The sequence below is a fragment of the Perissodus microlepis genome, chromosome 13, assembly GCF_051167445.1.
Source record: "Perissodus microlepis isolate ML-2025 ecotype Zambia chromosome 13, ASM5116744v1, whole genome shotgun sequence".
NCBI classification, from domain to species: Eukaryota; Metazoa; Chordata; class Actinopteri; order Cichliformes; family Cichlidae; genus Perissodus; species Perissodus microlepis.
The window spans coordinates 25,845,621-25,871,774 of NC_140473.1; the positions used below are offsets into that span (position 1 = coordinate 25,845,621).

Sequence of the window (26,154 nt, forward strand, 5' to 3'; positions counted from 1 at the left end):
ATGAAAATTGCAAATCTATTAGAACCCTGATCCAGACTAAGATGGCATTGGACATCTTCAGGGCGGAAAAGGGTTGGTGTGACCAAGGTGTGGTTTGGCTTGTTGTATGTATATTTCGAGATGATATGGCTCTGGATGGACCAGTTACCAGGGCATGGAAGGAGGACAGACTTATTAAATGAGGAGAAGGAATTTTCTGGGATTGAAGATCCTCTGGGTGAGTGTTTGACTAAAAGCATGCATAAAATAAAAGCTATTTTTCGTTGTTGCTTGGTTATAGATTGATAATTGGCCACATTTACAGCTGTATTGATTTGTTGTGGACGTAGTCTACTTCATGTTTAAGCACTCTAATTAACAGATTGAAAATAGAGACATTAAAGGAAGAATATGCAGCACCACCCTGTCAGACGCCAGTGGCGATGGGACTCAGTGATGAATCAGGTGAGCTGGATTCATGGCTGAATCAAAACAAAGTTTCCCCTGCTGTGGTCAGTGAGGGAAAAACAGGGGGAAATGAAATTAAAAGAGGCATGGATAAACGTTTATTTGTGAAGTTTGTAAACGGGATAAAAGGGGGTGTTTTACTGTTATTTTAGCATCAGCATTATTATTGCATCAGAATCATATAACAAGCATTGCATTAATGATTTATTGAAGCTTTTGACATTACATTAACATTTGTGTTCCGGTGATTGTCATAACCTCGGGTTAATCTTCTATTTACAGGTGTCAGGATAATCGTATGATCTTTCATTGCAGGGGTAACCATGATCATTTTTATACATATTGCAGTTTGTTGCTCATTATAGAGTTGTGCTCAAGTTAATAAGGGTTAAGAGCTACAGTCAGTGCGATGTCTGGCTGATCTATGGACTGGAGTGACTTTGAGCATAGAAGGCCGCACGCGCTTACACAACACACATATCATGCTTTTCTTGGCTCCGGGCGGAGCCTACTGGAGCTACGACACTGGATAGGAGAAAGTCTGATACTTTCTGAGAGATGAGGTCACTAACCTTTTCTTTTAATTTTCTAGCTCCGTTGATTTGACACATTGGAATGTGTCAAAAAAGGGGGGAAGTTGGGTTTTAACATCAAACAAGGGTTATATGAACATTTTTATGACTTCATTTGTGTTTTAATAACTTAGGTATGGTAAAGCTTAAGCCAATAGTGACCCAATAGGTCTCCGGACCTTTTTTAGAGAACCAGTGAGAAGCATAAATCATTTTTAATCCATGTTTAAGCATTAATCATTGAAATAACTGAATAGCGTTTAGAAGATAAAATGCCTGTGTTCACGAGAAGCTGAGTACCACACTGGAGAGGAAACACATGAGTGGTTTTAATAATTTCTTACACACCTTGCAAATGTGCTTATAATGAGTTGGCACTTGGTCTTTTGAAGGTCATAAGTTTCGTCCGGCGTGATTGTCCGGACTGATATATTGCAGGTATTGACTTTGAGTGCAGAGGGCTAAATGCAAACACGCTTACACACACATAGGATATGATTAGAATAAGTCCCTGGGACATTCTGAATATTCTAAACCAATTCTGAATCACCAGAAGGTCAGTAGATAACAACAGTAGATTATTAGGGCTAGGCAGAGAGGTGTTTTGGTTTTCTGTCTCTTACAGAGAAAGGAACAGACACCAGACGAGGTCACAGATATACGAGGATCCTTCGCAGCAGAGGCAGACACAGTGACTGCCGAGACACCAACTGGGTCCAAGTGTCATGGCGTTTGGCCTCTGATAAGTCACCTCAAAAGGATGGATCCCATAAACACAGCAATAACCATGAATGGGTTGGCGGAGATGCAGGAACACCAGACCAACGAGGTTCGAGAGGCTCTTAGGCAAAAGGGGGACACGTTCCTGTTCCTTTTTCTGGGGAATACACGGGATACACAGGACCCGAGGATACACAGATTGTTGTTTGACATCGGGGCAGAATAATCCCCTGATCTGTGCAACGACTGAAGGGTTGTCTAACCCCTGAGGTTAAAGAAAGAAGAGCAGTGGATCACCCAACTGGAAGACACTGGTGGCTGCAGCAATAAAATAAAGGCTAAAAGCTCCTCGGACAGAGGTTCTAGTCTGAGTACGTTTGAAGGGTATAAGGTAGCACCAAAATAAAGCTGTGGGAGAACTGGGGAGTGTCATCTGTACCTGCTACTGTTGGAATAATAGTTCTTCTTGCACCTGCACTGCGCGAACACAGAGGTCATCTCACATATGGTTCGCCCAACAGGGGGACAAAGGGCCTCAGGCCTAAGAAGAAATGAACCCGGAATTGGACTACAGGGTGTAGGTGTGCTCTTTATTCTAAAGAGCACAAAAGGGGGAGTGTCAGATTATAATATTATTTTATGCCATGTTAGACCCTTAATTAAAGATGGTGAATTATTATGTAGTTTTCGTTTGCATTATTCTCCTGAATTAGAAGGTGATAACTATTGCATTTGTTAAGCTGAGTTGCATTACATTAGACTGCTGGTTTATTGTGAATGAATGATATTGTTTTATGATGCATTATACTGCTGAGTTATGAGAAATACTGTTTGCAGAAAGTCATCGCCTTATTTGTCTGATTAGAAGAGAACAGAACATACTGGAGTTTTCTGCCCCATCTCAGCAGGAGCAGATAAACAGGGAGCCAAGGTTGTAGCTTAGGCACTGTGTGAGAGAAAGAATGTGAATGTTTAGGCTTTTATGATTAGGTGGGGGCCACTAGAGGCTATAAGAGTTTGATCAATGCTCCACCATTTTGAGATCTGATGCTGTCTGCGTACGGTGTCCATCTCCCACGCGTGTGATCATTAAAATCATCGTTTGACTCAACCCGGCCGGACCAGTGTTGTTATTGTGGTTTTTCCTCTTGTATCCATCCCCAATATTTGAATCCGTAACACTAGCTATTTAAAAAATACCAGAAGGCCAACCTCAAAACTTGAGCACTGACTTCATGTAGAGCTTGTTGGCCCTTTGAACAGCACAGTGAATCATAATGCGTCAGATAATTGCGTAAAAAGTTCTCTAAAGGTCACAAACAGAATCAGGAGGTTCAATTCAATTCAATTCAATTCAATTTTATTTATATAGCGCCAAATCACAACAAAAGTCGCCTCAAGGCGCTTCATAGATACAGAGAAAAACCCAACAATCATATGACCCCCTATGAGCAAGCACTTTGGCGACAGTGGGAAGGAAAAACTCCCTTTTAACAGGAAGAAACCTCCGGCAGAACCAGGCTCAGGGAGGGGCGGCCATCTGCTGCGACCGGTTGGGGTGAGAGAAGGAAGACAGGATAAAAGACATGCTGTGGAAGAGAGACAGAGGTTAATAACAGATATGATTCAATGCAGAGAGGTCTATTAATACATAGTGAGTGAGAAAGGTGACTGGAAAGGAAAAACTCAATGCATCTTGGGAATCCCCCGGCAGCCTACGTCTATTGCAGCATAACTAAGGGAGGATTCAGGGTCACCTGGTCCAGCCCTAACTATATGCTTTAGCAAAAAGGAAAGTTTTAAGCCTAATCTTGAAAGTAGAGATAGTTTCTGTCTCCCGAATCCAAACTGGAAGCTGGTTCCACAGAAGAGGGGCCTGAAAACTGAAGGCTCTGCCTCCCATTCTACTTTTAAATACTCTAGGAACAACAAGTAGGCCTGCAGAGCGAGAGCGAAGTGCTCTAATAGGGTGATATGGTACTACAAGGTCATTAAGATAAGATGGGGCCTGATTATTTAAGACCTTGTATGTGAGGAGCAGGATTTTGAATTCAATTCTGGATTTAACAGGAAGCCAATGAAGGGAAGCCAAAACAGGAGAAATATGCTCTCTCCTTCTAGTCCCTGTCAGTACTCTTGCTGCAGCATTTTGGATTAGCTGAAGGCTTTTCAGTGAGTTTTTTGGACATCCTAATAATAATGAATTACAGTAGTCCAGCCTGGAAGTAATAAATGCATGAACTAGTTTTTCAGCGTCACTCTGAGACAGGATATTTCTAATTTTAGAGATGTTGCGCAAATGGAAGAAAGCAGTCTTACATATTTGTTTAATATGTGCGTTGAAGGACATGTCCTGGTCAAAAATGACTCCAAGGTTCCTCACAGCGTTACTGGAGGCCAAGGTAATGCCATCCAGAGTATGAATCTGGTTAGATACCATATTTCTAAGATTTTCAGGGCCGAGTACAATAACCTCAGTTTTATCTGAATTAAGAAGCAGAAAGTTAGCGGCCATCCAGGTCTTTATGTCTTTAAGACATTCCTGCAGTTTAACTAATTGGTGTGTGTTATCTGGCTTCATGGACAGATAGAGCTGGGTGTCATCTGCATAGCAGTGAAAATGTATGCTATGTCTTCTAATGATGCTGCCTAAGGGAAGCATGTATAATGTAAACAGAATTGGTCCTAGCACTGAACCCTGTGGAACTCCATAATTGACCTCAGTGTGTGAAGAGGACTCTCCATTTACATGCACAAATTGGAGTCTATTAGATAGATATGATACAAACCACTGCAGTGCAGTACCTGTAATACCTACAGCATGTTCTAATCGCTCTAATAGGATATTATGGTTCCTTTTAGTAACTCAGATCAAACAGAGGGGAAGTCGGGAAGGAGAGCTGCCAGAGACCTACTATGCACTCAGTCAGGAATATATGTCATAGAGTTCCCAGCAGTGGACTGTGACTACCGTTGGGATAATGCAAGCGTAAATTCAGCATGTTTATGTCCTGAAATAACCTGTGCCTCTGTGTTAAAAAAGCACAGCACTATGACATACAGATGTTTCTCATACATATTGTTTTGATGTCTCTGAGGTGTTACACTGCTCACTTTTTAACTGCATACCGACTAACACATGAATAGTTTAATGGAAAGACACTTTAAAAGCCAGATTAGATACATGTAACTGGAATAATATAAACTGTAACCACTTTACACCTGACATTTCAACCGCACTTTTATAACTATGACATTAAATTGAAAATGTCTTTATTCTGAACTTGGGGATACAGCGCACAGCATATTGTGTCAGTGAATATCCTTCTGCTTTATTTTATAGGGATGTTTGATGATATGTTTATTTCCATTGAGATGAGTTTGCATAATGTTTGTGATGTCTTCTTTTTACAGCTGACTGCCAGACTCCCCGAAACTACTGGAGTACCATTATCAGTTTCTCTTTCACAGCATTGCTGGTAATGGTGGTACTTCTGGGCTGCATTTGCAGGTATTTCATTGATGTTTATTATTAACAACACTTTGTTCATGTCAGGGTTATCAACTCCTAAGCTTCTGGCATTTGACACACATTTTAAACTTCATTTCACTTCCCTCACTGCACTAATAAATCTCAACAAGGGAGTCTCAGATCGCCACTGAGAGTAATTGTAGCGTCGAGCCAAAGATGGGAAACAGAATGGCTTCTGGGTTATAAAAATTAGTGCACTTTGTAAGTGCCTTAAACCTGCAGCAAGACGTCAATGAGATTGAAGTCTTAGGGAAAAAGGGCTTTCTTTCTTCACCTCTCTAAACACTTTGCACATGAGTTCATGGTCTAAATAAAAACATAAATCTATTCTGTAATTCTCAGTCATACCACGTTTCAAAAAGGAGGACAAGTCATAGCATTCTTTACTTGTTCATTGGCTAATGACTGTCAATTAGAAATCATCTGCCACTGAGCAAGTTGTTTGACAATCAGACCCACCACTTGTCACAACTAGTCTCTTGCAACCCAGATGGCAACATCTTAAGGTTTCAGAACGGGAGTTTACGTCACGCTAGCTACGTTCATCTTTATACTGTCACTTTTTAATGAGTGCCTGCAGTAGAGATTTACAAGTGTGGCATAACAGCAGCAACGGCACTTACTCAAAACAATCAATAATTCCTGACACAGTCAGGATTATTCTGAACCAAAAAGGAAATGACAATCTGCCCACACCTTAACCACATTTGCTATTATGTGTTTGTTGCGTTTAACTTTAGTTTTTACATTTTATGTACTTTATAACCACTAAAAAAGAACAATGTTTGAAGTGAAGGCCCTTCTTTTATAGGTTCATAAGCCTATAAATAGGTAAATGTTAGTAATAAGGAAGGTAGACTGAAGTATTTTCAGAAATCATTATTTATTTCTCAAAACTGGCATCAGTCACCTCACATACTTCTTAACACAGCTGATTACCATAAAGATTATGAGCTCTCTAATAATAAATAGCAAGCACAGAGAGGGACAGGTGGTCTAACAATGACAACATATCTGATCGTACCATAAGTTATCATTACAATGATGTCAACAATAGTCTCCAACTCATCTGGCATCTGATCTGTTATTGCTCTGTTACAGTGCTGATAATAGTGTGAAGAATCAGCACAGATAATGTGGAGTTAGATACAGCGAAGCTAGAAGCAAAGAAGGTGTCTTTTTACATTTCATCAAAATTTCTCCTCTATCAAGTCCTGTAAACATGCCACTGTTGCAGGAAAAGGTTCAGTGAAAACACCTTTTTATGTTTACTCTCTCATATGTTATTTATTGCTTTACTCATTTTTCAGATGTTCCCTGAGTGCAATTACTTCAGGAGAATCATGTGTATTGGTGTGATGTGTCTTTTCAATCACAGTTGTCTGGTATTTGAAAAACTAAGATGCGTTTTCCAGATTCAAAGAATAAAAACAATCTACAATATTTAAAAATTCCGATAATTTTATTTTATTTTTTATCAGGTTGATTTTTTCAGCTTCAGTCAGTACTTGGAGTAGTGTTTATTGTATAGACTGAACTTTAAGTGAGACTTTGGAAATCAGAAAACTATAAAACTAAAGACATTTTGTCAGTTGCTGAAATTTTGCATCTCCAGCCTCATCAGGGACATTTTACATTATAATTCTGTTTCAGTGCTAACAAGGATCATGGAGTCAAAGGGTGACTAGAAAAAAAGACATGTTCATGCATTCATAAAAGGTGCCACAGTTTTAGTCATAAAATAATTATATGCTGCTTTTTGTTGAATAACCCTTTCTAACCTTCTTACTTTGTTTCTTTGAGGTTACAACATGTTTTTAACACAGCTAATTACTTTTTGGTTTTATCATCTCATACTGCTCTCCAGTATTGACTCCTGTAAAGATGCCACTGCTGCAGAGAAAGATTCTGGGTTTCCCCTATTTGATACTTACATTCTCATATTTCATTTAACCCTCTCAAGGCAGGCGTTGCAGATTTGCAACAGTTAAACACTAACAACCTGATTACCCCACATACATATTTTATGAGTTTTTTTTACTCAGAAGTACCACTGTAGGACTTGGTTGTGCATTAGCAACTGAAACTTAATTTGAGCCTGAGAGGGTTAATGCATTGGCTGTTTTTCCAGATGTTCTTTCTGATTTTAATCACTTCAGGAAAATTGTGTATTAACTTGATTTGTGAAAGCATGTATTTTATTATTATGAAGTGCACAGTTAAATTCAGACTCATTGTCAATAGCTGGACGAAAGATTTCATCAACTTTATTGTGGAATGTTTAGTGTCCTTCAAGGAGTAGTCAGGCCCCAGTCACAAAAGCCTAGTGAGTGGCTGGTGACTGGATGCTGTTTATTCCTGCCAGTCAATGTAGAAAATTCTGGGCAAAATTGTTCGCTGAGAGGCCAATTTTTCCACCATGGTAAAACCATAGTTGCATGGTAAATGCTGACTTGTCTGCAAAAACTTGCAAACTACTTGCCAAGTGGCAGCAAAACTGTGAAAAGTGCGGGCTTTTTGAAATGTTTCGGTCACAGCTCTAAGGCACCTCTTTCGGAGTCGAAAAGGCGAAGATTCTGTTTTTAATCGCAGTTTTAAAGCTTAATTTACAGCAGCCAAAGCTAACAAACCACAAGGAGGTTTCTGGTAAGGCACATTCTTTCTGAAGGATTTCCCCTCGTCACAGCCAGCAACCATTTACCAACCAATCGAGAAATGCACATTTTTGTCTCACTAGCAACAGCACTGGCTGATGGCAGTGGCATTACTGAGCAGGGCAGTGCAAACTGCAAAAAGCTGCTCAGGAATCACTAATGTAACATGAATCAGCAAAACTTGTTGATCCAGCCTCCAGACTTCCTGGATTCCATTCTAGCAGTCACCGTTTTACAGGTGATCTGGGTCCTAATACTCCACTGTCAGAGGATTCATCAGAAATCCCATGTTGACAAGTCCTGGACAGATGCTTCCTGCACCTCACAGGTGAGGTATCTTAGGTATGCCCAATAAAGAGGAGATCCTAGAGCAGACAGTGATGTCACTGAGCTTGGGATTTCCTGGGTATCCCCCATGTGATGGCTCTAGGAATATTTCCTAGTGGCTTGGCCTGCTTTTTGTGATCTCATTTTCAGGTCCTAAAGCTCCTCCTCTCCAGTAAAGGAAATCTCCTGCTTGGGAGCCTCAGTAAGCTACAATTTCCTTCAAAGATGTCTCTCTCTCTCTCTCTGAAAGCAGTCTGCTGCTGTTTTCATTTGCTTTGCTTTGATTGTGTTGTAGTTATGTTAGGTTTGTAGCTTGAACCTATTCGCTGGAACGATGAAGACAATATAATTACACAGCAAGCAAGACACGAAGTAGGCAAAGTTCTTCATGTTTCTCGTGCACGGGAGAGAACCGGACAAACGCCGTTCCTTCGCTTGACCCCAGTTGCTCTCGTCCGCTCCCCCGTAACACTGCTCTTTTATTGAGGTTACATGAATATACATAGCTTCATTAACATATGACGTCTACATACAAACAAAGAGTACCTTGCCTGTGGGTTGTGTAAGTATGTGTGTGTGTGTGTGTGTGTGTGTGTGTGTGGGGGGGGGGGGGGGGTCAGAGTGTGACCCCCATAAATGACTTCCCTAAACCTGCTGGTCTGGAAGTCCAGCAGTTCATCTAAACAAAAGGCACTTAGACTAAAACAGATATAGATACGTTTATCCTACCATAAAACAATGAGACAAGGTACGACCTCTCTCATGCTCCCAGAGTGCTCTCTAATGCACACAAAGTTTGCAGACTATTAAGGATCAAACCTCTACCAATCTAAAACTAATTATAAAACTCTAAGTATATATAAGTAGATATTTCTAAGCATAAATGACAATCAACAATACAAAACCTAACAAGTTACTTTAAGCCACGTGTAGTTTATAGGGTAAAACCTAATTTTCTTCTTGTTCTTTTTTCGATTGTGGTTGCCGGTTCGAGCCCCGGCTCGGACAGTCTCTGTCGTTGTGTCCTTGGGCAAGACACTTCACCTGTTGCCTACTGGTGGTGGTCAGAGGGCCCGGTGGCGCCAGTGTCCGGCAGCCTCGCCTCTGTCAGTGCGCCCCAGGGTGGCTGTGGCTACAATGTAGCTTGCCATCACCAGTGCGTGAATAGGTGGATGACTGGATGTGTAAAGCACTTTGGGGTCCTTAGGGACTAGTAAAGCGCTATACAAATGTAGCCTGGCTAAATTAACCAGCCCAGAACACAGATTATCTTTGGGGTTCTTTTAATCTGAATGATAAAGTAAGCGCTCAGAAGAAAATAAAAAAAGGTTGTAAAAATAAAGAAATAAAATTGTTACAGACAGTTCTTATCCAGTAACAGCTTTGTGCACTGGTAACCCACTGCTACTGCAGGTTATTTCCCCAACTTTATCAGCATCTGGAACTCAAAGACGTCTAGCGTCATTTTGTGTCTGATATAAACCCATACATAAATAAAACAAACTTAGCAGTGCAAAAATAACTGTAGTGGCTTCTCCTGCTAAGATACAGAGCCAAGATTAAACAGTTAACAAGGTACATTTCCCTCTTACCCACAGAGATAGTATAATACAAGTGTGAACTCAAATACATACAGTGCATTAATTCAGCAGAAAACGGAATATAGATCCCTCTGAGATGAACGGCGAAGTTGGTTGCAGCCACTCCTGGTGCCTTAACTGTTGCACACTTTGCATTCAAAACAGATCACGCAGCGAAAAAACCAATGCAAGCTAGCACCCGTGAATGTCTCTGTAGATCCCCATGATCCCTTGCGCTCTCAGGGGTACCCCAAAAGAAACAGCGCCAACCAGTGGCATGTCCCATAATATCGAACTTCCACCTGGCTACACAAATACAGGCCATCTACCTTTATTTTTTTTTTTAAATTTTGCCTTATCTCGAATTATCATTAATTAATTTTCTCAGTGAAATTGTTACTGTGTGGCTTTCCCTTCGTTGTTACATCATTAAAGAGCTGGACAATGTGGAAAAGATGAAAGCAGTTAAACATTTGCATTAGTAAATAACTAAAACAGCCTCACGCATTTTACTACAAGAAGGGAAATGGTAATCGGTGAAAAGTTATATGGGACTTTTCCGTGAGTCACGTGACCCTCCGTTCATTCGCTCTTCTCCTCCTGCCTTCACTGCGTGTTGATAGCGGAGGCAGGTCAGGTCAGTAGTCTTAAGGAATCTCCTTTGGTGACACAGTGGAGAACTGCGCGCTGTGATTGTCCGGGAGAAATTGGAATCAACTAGACTCGCTACGAAGACGATGTGGACTCTGGCTCTGTGGATTATTCGTAAGTAGATTAATATAACATTTCATTGGACAACTAAAGCCAAATAGTCTGCAGCTCTCACATTGTTACCTTCAGTCTGTCAGCAACGGCAGTCAAGTGAAGTGAGCCCTCATCGCAGGGATGCATTATTATGTGATGCGTTTGCTATTTTTTTTTTTTATCACCTTTATCAACTTAATCACCACTAAACAGTAGTCTGTTTACTCAGTCACTCAAAGGAAAGTATTCTTAGATGCGACACCTGAGCATATTCATTTGTATTTTATTATATTAATTTATTATTATTATTATTATTATTAATATTATTACATTTATTTATTCATTTTCTTTTTTCTTTTATTTTTTTTTTTTGGGGGGGGGGGTAGTTGCCGTAAAACACGTGATATTTTTTGCCAGCTCTGACGGAGCAGGCAACCCTTATGCACTGTGCAAAGCGGAAGCTTTGACTGGACAGCAGCGGGGAATACCACGAAAATAGCTTTGAGGCAACACTGTCAGTTTTTTTCTTTTCACTGTAGGACTTGCATTGCGTAAGAGGTGTGGCTCCCTGCAGTACCAGATTTACTGATTAGAGTGTGCATCTCATCTCAGGGATTACAGGGATAAAAAAAAGTTGCTTTTTTTTTTAAAAAAAAGAAAAAAGTTATATGGTCTTTTTGGGCTCTCACAATTGATCCACTGTATCAGATGACCACACGAATACCACAAGCCATTATGACAGAACCACTAACATTAATCCAATAATGTTAGTGGTTCTGTCATAAATTAAAACAAAACAAAACATGTAGCTTGTGGTCCTCTCCGGTTGGGCACAGATAGAAAACATATGGCCTGGTCATAATAACGTAAAGAAGTCAAGTTTCCAGAAGTGACGGCGCATAAATTCATGCTCAAATAAAGATCACGACATCTGGTCTTCTTGTCTTTTCTCCCCAGCTTACCTCAGTCTTTGCTGTGCACAGCACCTTGCGTGCAATGCCACTCAGCTTCCTCAGGGGACTTTTTACAGCGTCTCAAAGTTGAAGGCAACTGAGTGTCCCTACTCCTGGATGAACAGCACTGTAAGTTCAACAGCTGCTCTGCCAGCAAACCTCTGCTTCTATGTTAAAAAACCGAAGCATGAAAAGCACAGGTGCAAATAATAATATTAAAACAAATTTTGTGATTGGTCTTTGGCCACGTTAGCGCTGTAAGCTACACCTGTGTTTGACATGCAAAATATATATGGAAAGAGGACTTTCTAAATTATAAGCACCTCATGAGCCTGATTTATTGTCGACACTGTCATTATTATTGAAACCTTCAGACTGACTTTGTACAGGTGGTAATTTTGCCATGCATTTCCCTTCAGGGGCACGTGCTGGCAAACCAGAAGGACAAAATGGATGACCTGGTGTTTAACAGCAGTATTGGGACTCTTTTTACCCGCACATGCTTCTCACAGCTCAACTACACTCGGGACTGCGTCTCTGAGGTGTCACACTGCTGACATTTGACATGCTTACTGAGTAACACATGAACAATTTAAAGCAGAGATACTGTATAAACCATATTGGTTATGTGCGACTAGAAGATTACAAGTTAAAGTTCTTCAATTATCCATTTATCGACATTAACTTAAAAACATAGTCATTCTCATGAGCTCAGTACACGTATGAGACTTACCCAATTTCTCTTTCTATTTTTGTACTTAGAGGATACAACAAACGGCTTATTGCTTCAGTGAGTATTTGTCTCCTTAACATTTATAGATTATTTGATGTTTTTATCCATTGATACAAATGTAGATATTGTTTTTCATTTTTACAGTTGACTGCATAATTCAGGCGCCTCTGGAGGAAAAAGGTAGGGAACAGCAAAGTAGAAAACTATATTGCAGTTAAGATTTGTATTAAAAATGAGTTTCATCTTAAAACAGGTATGAAAGTTTTTCTCTTTTATTAAAAAATGAGATGAGGATCTGAAACAACCACTGATAAATGACTGCAGGAAGAGTAGGGTGTGACTTTAGATGGTGTTGTTGTTTTTTATTACATCACATTTCTCCACTTCCTGTTGATGAATGAGTCACCGAGGAGTGTCTTGCCTCACTTCTCATTCATAAATAAGTAACTATTGTGTAGTAATGTAACATTTAAAACTCACTTTCCCAGTTCAAGAATGTAGTTTGAATTCTCCTATAGCTGTGTATTCGTCACCCTGCCTTTGTTAAAACTAATCACTTTCTATAGAGTTTATAGAAAGTTCATAATTACAACACACAAGACGGCAACAGACTCCCGGCCTGATTTTCTCAGTTATTAATTTGTAAATGAATTGTAAAACAAATCTATGGACTGTAAGACATTGCTCGCTGATTTCACAGTGAGCTAAGTGAGTTAGGGTTTGTCCCTTGTAAAGGGAAATTTAGAACCTATGTGGTTAGTCTCTGAGAGGTGTGAATTTAGGTGATGACAGTTAAAGATCAGTCGAATTGTCTTGAGGTTTCAGTAGAAAGAGCTTTTGTCTTTAGCAAACTAAATAAAAAAGCGACAATTCGGGACAGATAAAAGACAAGGAGTGTCGAAAAATGTCTATTACTAAACAGCACCATCTGTAGAGAAAAACTTTCCACCTTTCAAAGACACCAATTTAGGAGGGATACAGGACTGTCTTATAGATTTTGATTAGAATCATGTATATTGGAGATTTCAGCAGATGAACCGTTAAACTCTTTGCTCTTGCAGGGATTTCTCGACAGTACTGGAGCAATATTGCCAGCGTGTCGTCCTTGGTGCTGGTGTTGCTGCTGGGACTTTTGAGGTATTTTAAATATAAATATTTAGACTTATAACCAGGCTTCGTTCATTTCTGTTCACTTTTGCACACACTTTAACCTCATGCTCATCTTGCATATTATGTATAAAAATCTGTTATTGCTCTGTTACAGTTGTGTCCTGAGGAGGAACCGGTAAAAATGTGAAGGCCCAGCACATCTAGAAAGCATCGGAAATTCATTTGTCTGCCCGTTAAGTAATTAAAATTCTGGTTCTTTTTATTCATCGTCAACACCGGCTGATGATACATCCTTTATTCTTTATCACGAATGCCTTCAAACATATATGCTCAAAACAGTTTTTAAGCTTTTTACAGTGCTTCCTCTACATTTTGAGTAGCAGTGTTCCTATATTACAGAAATATACCTGCTTTGCCCCACTTTCATGTTGGAGTTTAAATTATCCTCCGCTAAGTAAGGTAACATAATCTCTAATATTGAATTCTATAAACATGCCACCGCTTGCCAGGTTCTGGGAAAATATGATTTTATATTTCCTCTTTCATGTGTCATTTACTCATTTTTTTTTGTTTTGAGTTCAATCATTTCAGGAGAATCATGTGTATTGATGTGATTTAAGGAAGCGTGTATTGTCTGCTGTATCGCATATTATGAGGTGTATAGTTTGATTAGTTTAGGTGTAGTGTGACAGAACTTGAGCTACAGTATGTCTTCCTCCTATAAGCTTCTCTTTATAACTTTCTTTTTCTTTTGTAATCAGGCTAAAACCAAAAGCTTCCACTTTGGAAACTGTCCCTCAATGTAGCCACCCAGCTCTGATGATGATGATAGCGAAAGGATTTGCCAAACTAAAAATGCAAAGCAATGGCATCCATTTTTAATCAATTCTTAATGAATTAGCAACCCAAATCAAGCCTGTTCTCAGTAGGTGGACAAATGTTCAGAGAGTTTATTGTGAAATATCAGCATCACCGAGAATACCAATAAGTGAAGGTAATGATAAATATTGATAGCTGATTTTTAAAATCAGAACAATATCCATCCCTCTTTGTGATAGGTTATATATCAGTGGTAAATTTGGCTTGCAAACAAGCACAATTAGTGTTTAATTAGTTTCAGCCTTTATAATCACTGCACAGCCACCAGTGTCATGTCATTAACTGGTTCAGTGTGGAATATTCCTGAGGTTGTGGAAACCTCAAACCAAAACCCAGCAGCAACATAGTAGCTTAACCAGGTCTGGCCACAAAACCAGCGTTTCTTTTCAAGGTCAAGCTGTGAAAGTGTTTATCCCGTACTTCTTACTGTCTGTAACCCCTTCAATATAGATTGTAATCTTTTTGCTAAGCTTGTAGAGAAAATCAATTTTCCTTATATGTCTTTAAGCTAAAAATATATTTTTTTGCATATAAGAATGCAGATATATATCCATGTCAGTGTTTAGATATAAATGCCAGATTATTTTACTGTATATATTTTAAAATATACTATTATGAAATGTTTATATAGATATGAATTAAGATACTTACTATTAAAATACCAAATTCATTCCATTAATATTCTAAGCACAGGCATTTAACACACAGCTACAAACAAACAAGATGCGTTTGGATGTGTGTGTGGAAATGCAGAGTTGGTACATTTTTGGAGGATCTTTTATATACATATAATTTATACAGTACCTGGTGTACAGTACTAGATTTTATTAAAGAATATGGTCTTGAGGCATTTTTATACTGCATGACATAATGAAAATCTGCTAACCCAGCTTCATGAAAGTTGTATTTTCATTTAACTTCACTGTATCTGAAGACTGCTCTGCCACTGTATTTTATTATTGGAACATTAAAAGTTTATATTTAGAGAAACCTGAGAGTGCTCATTTAAATTTTTGTCCTTCTTTGCTCTGTCCTATAATTTTTCCTAGCCAATGAAAAAACTGGAAAGTTATGGTGCTTTGTTCCCTGCACGTTCCCTTCAGTAGTACTGGATGAAAACTTATGATAGAATAGATTAAAATAGCCCTTTGTTTTCACTGTACATTTACAATGAAATTATGGAAGTGTGTTATAGAGATCTTAGTGTCTATGACAGGAATGCAAACAGCTAACAAATGGCCATTATAATTTGTAATACATTGAGAATACGGGACAGATAAACAATACACCTCTTCCACTTAATGGCCAGTTAATATTGTGCTGAACACAGGCCAAAAGATTCAATAAGCCACATCAGTGTCTACTGTCTGTCTACTGTTTACGTTCATAGCCAAGTGGCTAACAAACGTAAACAGAAGTTTTCACTATCCTAATGTTATCTTGTTTCAGGATACATGTCATAATAGCTGCCATTATCCAATGTCACATCTGCTTACTTGTATCTTTTGCTCGTTTCTCCTCCTCTTTTTTCTAAACTGAGCACCTGATGGATTTGAACTTTTCTTGTCCATCTTCCATTGGTGTTAATTTTGCACTTAATATCAGCATCCATCCCCCAACCAGAGAATCATCACAACATAACCAATTAGCCCTACACCTTAGTGCACAGATTCAGTTTGTATAGGATTGTTTCCCCCTAATATTTCACACAACCCAGGAAAAAATAATTAACTTAATGGGCTTGGATTGATAACATTGTGAATGAAATGTGCTCTGTTTTGAAGCAGCTCGCTCTCCTCTCCTTTCGGTTGTGTGTGAGACTTCAGGACAGCACAGCAGCTCAACAGCAAGCAGGCGCACAGAGGGCTCTCTCGCTCACTTTTTGTGTATATGTGTGTTATAGAATTTAGAAAACACGTCGGTGCACATTATAAGTCTGTATCGCAAGGTCTTGTGTTTTTGTGTTTGGTTTATTTTTATTTTGTTTTATTTTGCGAGCTGGTTATTAGATGCCGTTAGAGCCAGCCAGAGAATCCCCGCGGCTCTCTTCTCCCTGTGCGGCAAGCAGCAGGCGCACCTGGCAGGGAGGGTGCACTTACTCCCCGCAAAGTGGAAAAAAGTAAAAAACAAAACAAAAAGTGTTTATCAGTTTCATTTGTGTCTGTATTAGATGGCATATCCTTTGACGTTTTAAAAAAACCCAAAACGTGCATGCATACTCAGTAATTCGCGTCAAAGTGAGTTCTATCCAGGGAGAGGGGGTGGTGAACCACCCCCTCTTCCACCACGAGGAGTTGCGCTTTCATTTTCACAGTCTGCGGAGAAGCACTTCTTCACTGAGCGGGCAGAGCACTTGGATACATTAGAGGCTAAACCAGCATATTAAATCGGACTTGGGGAAAGGACTCCAATACAGCAGTGCGAGTATCACCGCAAGAATGAGGCACAGCGAAGTTTATCTGCTTGTCACTGGTAAGTAGATTAATATATTGCCTAACAGCGAAACGGTCCTGGGTTCAAATCCTCCATCTGGCCGGGACCTTTCTTTGTGGAGTCCGCATGTTTTTCTGTGTTATTAGAGACTCTCTAAGGTACAATATAAAGCGACTGTTGTTGCCATTTTTGGTGCTATATAAATAAAATTGCATTAATCCCAAAAGCAGTGTCAGTGGGAGAAACGTTTAGTCACAATGACGAATTGTGTTCGTCATTGTGACTTTTCTGTGTTAGTCCTGGGACCTGCTAATGATGTGTTCACGCTGAGATAGGCTCCAGAGCAGGGGTAGGCAACTCCAGGCCTCGAGTGCCGGTGTCCTGCAGGTTTTAGATTCCACCCTGGGTTAACACACCTGAATTAAATGATTAGTTCATTACCAGACCTCTGGAGAACTTCAAGAAATGCTGAGGAGTCATTTAGCCCTTTAAATCAGCTGTGATGGATCATGGACACATCTAAAACCTCCAGGACACCGGCACTCGAGGCCTGGAGTTGCCTACCCCTGCTCCAGAGGATGGATGGTAAATTGCAGAAACGTGTGATGTGCTTATCTGATGTTTGTTATTGTTAAGTACTGTGGACAAAGGTTGAACAGGAACTGACTTGAAGTTTCAGTGGCTGGGGAAGGACATGATGCCAGTCTGTGCTGTTACCTGGAATAAGAGCTTTTGTCCTAGCTGGATAAAAGACCTCCCCTGCACAGAAACGAGCCATCACTTCCCCAAGCACCACCTTACAGATATGATGCTATCCAAAGTTATGTAACTGAGTTTCTTAGTCTTAGTCCAAGTGTTCTCCACCCATCCACACCCAGCAAGAAAATTAACAACAGACTAAACAATTTTAACTCACAGGAATATAAAAAAGTTTTTTGACCATTAGTAAATCAAGAAAAATTAAGAAGATTAAGAAATATATTTTATTTAACTAAATTGGAGATAATTTATTTGAATTTCAGGATCGGGACAACGCCTCGTACACTTTCCTTCCCAAAAGCCTCAGTTAATCTTTATGCCATCTGCCATTATATTCTAGAAATGCTGTCAAATCGAAATGACGATGTCCTCCTAGCTCATGAAATGCTATAAAAATTTTCCCTGATGTGTATTTTTGATAAATTATTCCCAGCAGATGATTTTTTAAGTTTGGTGGGCCCTTTGGGCTTCTCCATCATTCTTGTCCAAGAACTGTGATGATCAGCTGTAGGTAACATAGTTCTGTCACACAGGTGTGTGGGTGTGGAGGCATGCACACAGTTGTGTTTTTTCAAGGTATAACATTGCAGTGATGAGTGTTCCCATCTGCTTGTCTTTTCTTAGCAGCTGCATTGGTGGTGCTTTGCTGTGGATGGGACATCAGTTGCAGTGTTACTGAAGATGCTTATGGGACCCTTTACACTGTTCCAGATTTCCAGGCAACCAGATGTATCTACTCCTGGATGAATAGTACTGTAGGTTCAACATGCCAGAGTTTCTTTACCACTTTCACTTGTGCTACTGGGATTCTACCTCTGTTAAAAAGGCATAACATAAAACATGCAGGTGTTGGTCATTACAGACACAATAGGAAAAGAAAAGAAGCAACTAATGTTATTAATATTTAATCAGTGTTGTGATTTTGTCATATGTTGCTTTCAGGGTCATGTGCTGGTGAATAATAACGAGACGGTGACTGGCCTGGTGACGAACAGCAGTATCAGGACTCTTCTCACCCGTGCATGTTTGAAGCAGGTCAACTACAGCCGTGACTGCGTCTCTGAGGTGTTACACTTTCAGCATTTGTACTGCATGCTGAGAAACACATGGAAGAATTTAATGCAGACGTCCTCAAAAAATAGAATTGACCTTACACGTGGCATTTTAATACAATTTCTGAAACTAAAAGCTATGAATTTAATTTATGAATCTAATTTTATTTAATTCTAGACAACTAAAAGCTTACTCAATTTCTCTTTCTGTTTTTCTGCTTAGGGGATACAACACACAACCAGTTGTTTCAGTGAGTATCTCTCTACCTGATTTTCTAGACATGTAAATGTTTATTACCATTGATATAAAATGTTTTCTAACGCAAGAATATCTTATGTTTACAGCAGGCTGCAGTGGAACTACTAACCCTCAGAAAAGTGAAGGTATAAAACCACTACTTGTATGAAATTAGATTGCAGTTAGGTTTCGAATTAGAAATGAGTTGCATCTTTAAACAGGTGTGAAAAGTTTACAAGAGATCCATCCATCCTCTTCCACTTATTCAATTCAGGGTCAGAAGTTGGCTGACAGCTTTTCACACTCATGTTCAGACCCATATGAGATAAAAACTGCTTTTAAGGAAATTTCACACCTTCCTGCACATTCAGAGTCCCTGTTATTGTATGGTTATGCACAGTGTCTCCACGAGTCTCTGGCTCTCTTTTCATTCATAACTATCTGTTTAAAAGGTTAAAACATACTCACCAAGGCGACTAATTTCAGTTCAGCATTATGTGTTCTACATCCTGTCTTTGTTAGCATAAACTCTTGTCTCTAGTTACAGTGCAGTTTATAGTATCAACATCTGGGACTCTCTGCCAGATCAGCTCAGCTATTCATGTGTAAATAAACATAAAGGTGTAAATTAACAGTGTATGATTTCACTTTCAGTAAACCTGCCTCCCGCATATTGTTTATTGCCACTACTCTTAACGTGTGACGTGTGTCAGTGGTAAAATGAGTGTCAGTGAAACAAGAAGCAGATGGGTGGATTCAGGTGACAGCATGTCACAACAGGTTGAAGGTGTCTGACATTTAAACAGGAAGAAATCTGACATTTTAGTTTAGGTGTATGATCTTATAAAGATGAAGGATGGTAGAAAACTGTGTGTGTGTGTCATGGTCCTGAGTCTGCCGACTCAGTGTTTTGTGTCTCTTTATGCTTTTGTTTATTCTGAGTATGTATTCTATTATGATTTGCCATTTGTTAGGTTTCTGTTCTGTGCCTGCCCTGGTCCCACTTCTGTGTTCTGTCTTTGGTGTCACACTGTCTGTTTGTGAACCTGTCTGTTTAGTTTAGTGCCATGTCTGGTTCTCTGTGTCTGAGTTTCCTGTTTTATTCTGAAGGTCCCCGTCTCACGTGAGTGTGTTCAGTTTACGTTTCCCCTGTCCCATCGGCTCTGATTTCTCCCAGGTGTGTTGCCCTCCTGTCTCTCATCCCCTGATTACTGCTGTGTGTATTTAAGCCCTGTGTGTTCTCTGGTGTTTTGTTCCTCTCTCTGCCTGCACCCCGTTTCGTATGTTCTCAGGTTTGTTATTTAGTTTTCCCAGTTTAGGTTTCTTTAGTCATTTGTCATTCCTCACTGCCTGTTCCATCACCCTATTACTTGTAAATGAACGTCACTTGCATTATCAGTCAACTGCCTGCATTTTGGGTCCTTTTCCCTTCAACACCACACGGCTCGCCTCGACAGCCGTGACAGTGTGTTAAGAACACGCAGCACCTTGAGGGAAATCTTCACCATCTTAAGATATCAAATACATAAAAATACCCTTTTTGTTTAGAGGTAGATGAAAAGTTTGGCTAGGAGGTATCAATCAGTTCACAATAGTGAATATGTGTATTTCCTAAAATGTTACAAGGCTAATTTGAGTGAAAAACACGATTTACTTTAGATTTAAATGATGCATGAATTGCACATCTTGGATCTTAGGGAAAACAATTAACTGTCAAATTTATGTTAAATTAACATCAAATTAATAACAAACTCATTTTCTTTGCTTTTGCAGGTACACCTTCTCACCGCTGGAATACATTTATCACTGTCTTTATCATGGTTTTACAACTTCAGTGTTTGTCTGCAACCAGCTAGAAGATGGTTCCTCCAGTTTACCAGCTTTAACCCACATGGCAGCACGATCTGAAATCCCTGTCTTGCTGTTGTTCATACATCATTTGTTCCAGAAGAGAGTTTTATATAAAAAAAAGGAATTTTTTTTTGTTTCCCCTCAACATTTCAAAGCTAGGAGATCACAAATTGATTGGTCAGTTCCCACAGTATAAGGTTCACTTGGAAGAATTGAAGACGATTGATTAAGATATAGAAATTCATGTTTTTGGCGATTAGATGATCCATCAGGGCAGAACAGAATCCCAGCGGGATAGGATTTAGGTCAGGACCCCCCGGAGTCCAGACGCTGGTGGTGGTTAAGAGGAAGACTGGGGCTTGCATAGAGCTCGGCTGAGGTGGAAATGACGAGGTGGCGGGTGTTAGATTTGTATTGTTCATTGTCATTTATGCTTAGAAATATTTACTCATATATGCTTAGAAGTATATAATCATTTGTAGATTGAAAGAATGTCTCATCCTAGGAGGTCTGTAACAACTCTGTGTAGCATGAAGAGGGGAGTGCGTTCACTCCTCTACAGAGTGTTCTGGCATAGATCACACACCTCCTAGGAGAGGTATCTTCTCTTGCTGATATATGGTATAGCAAACACACGTATATCTGTTTGAGTGTAAGAGCCTTTTGTTTAGAGGGACCGCTAGACTCCTGGCACCAGCTTTGGGGAGCCTTCATGGGGTCACACTCTGACCCCACACATACTTACACAACGCACAGGCAAGGTACTCTTTGTGTGTATGAAATGTCATATGTTAATGAACCTATGCATATTCATGTAACCAATAACAATAAAAGGAGTGCTATGGGGAACCTGGCTGAGAGTCTGACGGAGGTCAAGTGGGTGGAACGACACTTGGCTCCAGGCAGGTCTCCCTCATGCATGAGTAACACAAAGAACTTTGCCTACTTGTGTCTTGCTTTTTACTGTGTAGTAAATTGTCTTGAACGTTCCAGCGAATAGGTTTATGCTATGAACCTATCAGCGGGTTGCACGAAAAAGGGTGCTGCTCACAGGGTGTTGGGTGTTGGAGGACAACTGCTGATCCCAGTTAAAGCAATCAACATGTAAAGAGTACCTGACTTGTGGCATAACTGGCTCTGGCCTTGGAATGTATGTTTTATCTATGTTGCAAGTGGTACACTGGACTGTTTTGTCCTTCATTATTTTATGATTGTACTAATAAAATATATTTTACAATTATTTTGGTTGTCATCTTTTGCCTACAGCTGAGATGGTTGCTCATACCTAGAATCTGTATAGTAAACAGGCAGAAACAAAAAAACAAAACAACATTAGGGGACGTTCAAGTTCATATGCACGTGAAGGCAGACAGCCCCATGAGACTCTAGTTTAAGAAGCATTCTCAAAGACACATCACACATTATCACATGGCAGCTTCAGGAAATGGTAAACACTGCTGAATAAAAATAAAAATAAATTAACTCACTGAGTGATTATTTGAGATCAGTTCATTTTTTGGCAACTTTTCAAATGGAAGCGCTGCAATTTCAGATCCATTTGTATGAGCTCAGTCTAATTTTCAGTGAGGGTATGGTGTCATAGGGTCATGCCACTGTACTCTTCATGTTCACATCAGTTCTCCGAAATGCTTCAATAACACTAAATTACCTTGTCAGCAGCATGTTACGGACAGCTGCCACGTCCTCGAACGTCAAAACAAATAAGCTGAAAAGGAAGTTATGCAAAATTACTCAAAACAACTGCATTAAATGTGTCACTAAAATGACTTATGCTCCTGACTTCACAAAAAATACATGACATTTGACTTCCCTGGAAAAAGCCTGGTGACTCAGCATTTAGCTCAGGTTGAGTTTATGTGTAGTTCGCAAGTAAAAGTAAGGACTCTGGCAGCATAACAATCAATACCTCTGAGAGTCTTAGACAAGCCCTTTTAAGTCAGTGGGTTTGCAAAAGGATTAGAATAATCAGTCTGTTAAAGTGACAGGTTTCAGACATGGGTCACTTTTTGGTGTACTCCATTTTTGGACATTTTATTATACCTAAAGGGAGCATGGCTCCAGATTCATTCTTAAATTAGACTTCAAACTTCAAGTCTTGCTGCATGAACTGACCCCAAAATCATCCCTTTTGTATGTTGCTTGAGCTCGGGCTGCTGTGAGACCTGGGCTGCACTGGTGGGGACACTAAAAAGGTAGCTATGCAGGGACAGTACTTCCAAAATGAATGAAACAGGCATGACAGAGGAAAAATAACTATACCCAACTTTTATCAAAATTGTCATTTTTTTTCAACCTATTCAGAATGAAAACATTGCAGTTAACTTTAAAGTTGCTAAGATGTTCAGTAAGATGACATGCAGCAGCAGCAGCTTACAACTGTAGTGAATTTATGACATGAAAGTTTGGCTGGAGCTCAACAAGGGAGCCAGATTAACCTCACCAGTGGAGAGCTGCGCCACTGCATGATATTACCATTTTTTTTGACAAAGGAAAACAATTAATCCATTTCTAAGTGAACAAATCACAAAAGTGCTTTTCCTGGGAAAAGCTCTCTGAGTTCCAGGGAACAGGATCGTCAGGGAGATGACACAAAGACATTCTGTCTGTTTCACTTCCCATTTTTATGAGGTATCTTAGAGGTTTTAGTTAAATTGTATTGTAATGGTGTCATGATCTAGGTGAGCACCTGGTGTTTTTCCACTGCCTTTCTGTGCCCTCCTGTGTCTGCCTTGTGGGCGGAGCCTTTATTCTTCACCTGTGCTGCTCACTTGATATCCATTGATGGCAATCAGCGAGGCTGTGCTTAAGACCTGCGCTGTCATCACTTCTCTGCCATTTTTTTTCTTCTTTCACTTCTGCTTATCATACCTTATGCTTTCTCACACTTTATATTGTGTTCTTGTTTCTGTTTGCTCATTTGTTTTTTTCTTTCCATTTAGGCCCCGAGGGCCAGTCACTGCAGATTTCCCACTGTTGTCAAATGCTTTCCTGTAGGGGATTCTCTATGACATTGCTGGGTTTTGAATTGGGATTATGCAGATAAAACTGAATTAAAACAGGACTAAGCCACACTTACACTGATCTTAGATTTCAACAAGATATATAAACAAACTACGAGTTATAACATGATATTGAGCCTGATTTAAGTTACTATAAACTCTTTGGTCCTTTACTGGTTCACAACTCTTTATTGAAAAGCCCAGTCATTAGTTAAAGCATACATGTGACAAAAAATGTTACGCATGAGCAGAAAGAAAGAAGCCATGACTCATGAGGGTAAAAAGATGTTACTCACAAAAACAGTCACAGGCATTCTTAAATAATAATGGCTGCAACTTCCTTTCACATACTGTACATGCCTCCAAAATACAACCACAATTTTAATAAGGAAAACAACTTGAGCGGCTGTTTAAATTGACACTAAACTGTAGGAAGGTTTTTCAGATTCACTTGTGTTAGGTACATCTCTAGTGCAGTTTAGTTCCTTGAGTCTTTTTCTTCCTTTCTTCCTTATTGCCTCCTTTGTTTGTGTTGTCTTCAAGGGTGTGTCTCCCCTCGGGTCCATGCAGGACTCCACACCCTGAACGGGAGAGAAAAATATTCCACTCACTTTATGTCACTAGCATTTTTTTTAAAGTGTTGCCATGGCATCAGACAAGAAGCGAAGTTGCGTAAACAAACTACATGAATGGTTCATATGACCTTTAGGTAAATTCCATTTTGATTGTCTTAAAAATAGAAGGAGGTTGTATAAGGGTGTGAAGTAAACACCTTTTTTTTGATTATGTGTTTGCAAACTGGAAGTTTGCTTCTTTTGAATCCTTTTGCCTTGGGAATTGATACTGTTATATAAAAATATAAGAGAGGCTTCCAGGACCTTGTTGAATCTATGCCATGAAGAATTAAGACAGAAAAAGGGGATCTATTAGGTTTATTAGCAAGATAAACCTAACCTGAATTTGATGTTAGCAAACCACAGCCAGCAATGATTTACTTTAGAGAGATAACTCCTGCTTCCTCTCACATACTGCATTGACATGCAGTACAGCCTTCCACAAAACAGCCACAACCATAGTGTATTTTTTTCTTTTTAAAAAAAGAAAATTAAAGAATATAATATGTGTTTAAATATGTGTTTTTTTTTTAGATCACCTCCTGTGTAAGAAACACAATATTTTCTGAAATATCTGAAACATTTTCTGAAATGGAACATTAATTGAAAATGGGCTGAATGTTATGTTTTTGAGAAATATGTAGGACTGCTTTCTTCCATTTGCGCAACATCTCTAAAATTAGAAATATCCTGTCTCAGAGTGACGCTGACAAACTAGTTCATACATTTATTACTTCCAGGTTGGACTACTGTAATTCATTATTATCAGGAAGTCCTAAAAACTCACTGAAAAGCCTTCAGTTAATCCAAAATGCTGCAGCAAGAGTACTGACAGGAACTAGAAAGAGAGAGCAGATTTCTCCTGTATTGGCTTCCTTCCATTGTCTCCCTGTCAAATCCAGAATTGAACTCAAAATTCAAAGGTCTTAAATAATCAGGCCCCATCTTATCTTAATGACCTTGTAGTACCATATCACCCTATTAGAGCACTTCGCTCTCGCTCTGCAGGCCTACTTGTTGTTCCTAGAGTATTTAAAAGTAGAATGGGAGGGAGAGCCTTCAGTTTTCAGGCCCCTCTTCTGTGGTTCCAGCTTCCAGTTTGGATTCGGGAGACAGACACTATTTCTACTTTTAAGATTAGGCTTATAACATTACTTTTTGCTAAAGCATATAGTTAGGGCTGGACCAGGTTACCCTGAATCCTCCCTTAGTTATGCTTGCTTGCTCATAGGGGGTCATTTGATTGTTGGGTTTTTCTCTGTATGTATTATTATAGGGTCTACCTTATAATATAAACCGCCTTGAGGTGACTGTTGTTGTGTTTTGGCGCTATAAAAATTGAATTGAACTGGATTGAATTGAATTGAGATGAGGGGGTGATGACTCATGATGTGGTGTTTTTGTTTTCAATGGGAATTGTAAAGCTTAGTTTGGAGACTCAAATGAAATACTGACATATCAGTAACATCAGTGGCCTCTCAGTCAAATTGGAATGTCAAAATGGTTTCTGTAGGGTGTCAAGCTATACATCAAAAGTGACATAAATGAGAACAACAGCTGTGAACAATAAATTGATTTAGATAAAAAGAAACAGAAAATAATCTCATGTTGCTAAACTGTCATAAACTGTTGTCTTGGCATCAGATAAACAAACAGACATGTAATGCCTGGGTGACTCATCATTCACCTTATAGTTTGTGTGTACTTTGAAGCTTCAAAGTGTGTTTGGAGTCATCTTTGTGTTATGCTGTATTGAACAAATATCTTCTTTCTAAACCTACATAAATGAATAGAATGATTTAAGATGTTATCACGTCTAAGCAAGTCTGATGTAAACAGACTGTTCTTATAAAGCGCTTTTCTACTTTATCTGAGCACTCAAAGTGCTTCAGACAACCATTCACACACATTCACATTGCTTCCTATCTAACATTCA

General features: G+C 39.4%; 2 protein-coding genes across 2 annotated transcripts; both read left to right on the forward strand.

Annotated features, from left to right (window-relative positions):
- Positions 1 to 10,459: 10,459 nt before the first annotated feature.
- On the forward strand, positions 10,460 to 14,885 carry LOC146375240 (uncharacterized). Its single transcript, XM_084949306.1, has 7 exons — positions 10,460 to 10,597; positions 11,534 to 11,658; positions 11,949 to 12,071; positions 12,292 to 12,319; positions 12,407 to 12,442; positions 13,324 to 13,399; positions 13,527 to 14,885. The coding sequence occupies exons 1-7, from the start codon at positions 10,570 to 10,572 to the stop codon at positions 13,549 to 13,551; spliced, it is 441 nt and encodes a 146-aa protein (XP_084805432.1). The 5' UTR covers positions 10,460 to 10,569; the 3' UTR covers positions 13,552 to 14,885.
- Positions 14,886 to 16,582: 1,697 nt separating this feature from the next.
- On the forward strand, positions 16,583 to 20,912 carry LOC146375241 (uncharacterized). The gene is made up of 6 exons (XM_084949677.1): positions 16,583 to 16,723; positions 18,068 to 18,198; positions 18,386 to 18,508; positions 18,719 to 18,746; positions 18,841 to 18,879; positions 20,507 to 20,912. Exons 1-6 carry the CDS (start codon positions 16,690 to 16,692, stop codon positions 20,587 to 20,589), a joined length of 438 nt encoding a protein of 145 aa, XP_084805803.1. The 5' UTR covers positions 16,583 to 16,689; the 3' UTR covers positions 20,590 to 20,912.
- Positions 20,913 to 26,154: the final 5,242 nt, after the last annotated feature.

Excerpts from the sequence above, each read along its gene's own strand:
- LOC146375240 (XM_084949306.1), top strand. The coding sequence starts at position 10,570 with ATGTGGACTCTGGCTCTGTGGATTATTC. Across the intron at positions 12,072-12,291 it reads CTCGGGACTGCGTCTCTGAG|AGGATACAACAAACGGCTTA; the intron begins GTGTCACACTGC and ends TTTTGTACTTAG. Across the intron at positions 12,320-12,406 it reads ACAAACGGCTTATTGCTTCA|TTGACTGCATAATTCAGGCG; the intron begins GTGAGTATTTGT and ends TCATTTTTACAG.
- LOC146375241 (XM_084949677.1), top strand. The coding sequence starts at position 16,690 with ATGAGGCACAGCGAAGTTTATCTGCTTGTCACTG. Across the intron at positions 18,199-18,385 it reads ACTCCTGGATGAATAGTACT|GGTCATGTGCTGGTGAATAA; the intron begins GTAGGTTCAACA and ends TGTTGCTTTCAG. Across the intron at positions 18,880-20,506 it reads TAACCCTCAGAAAAGTGAAG|GTACACCTTCTCACCGCTGG; the intron begins GTATAAAACCAC and ends TTGCTTTTGCAG.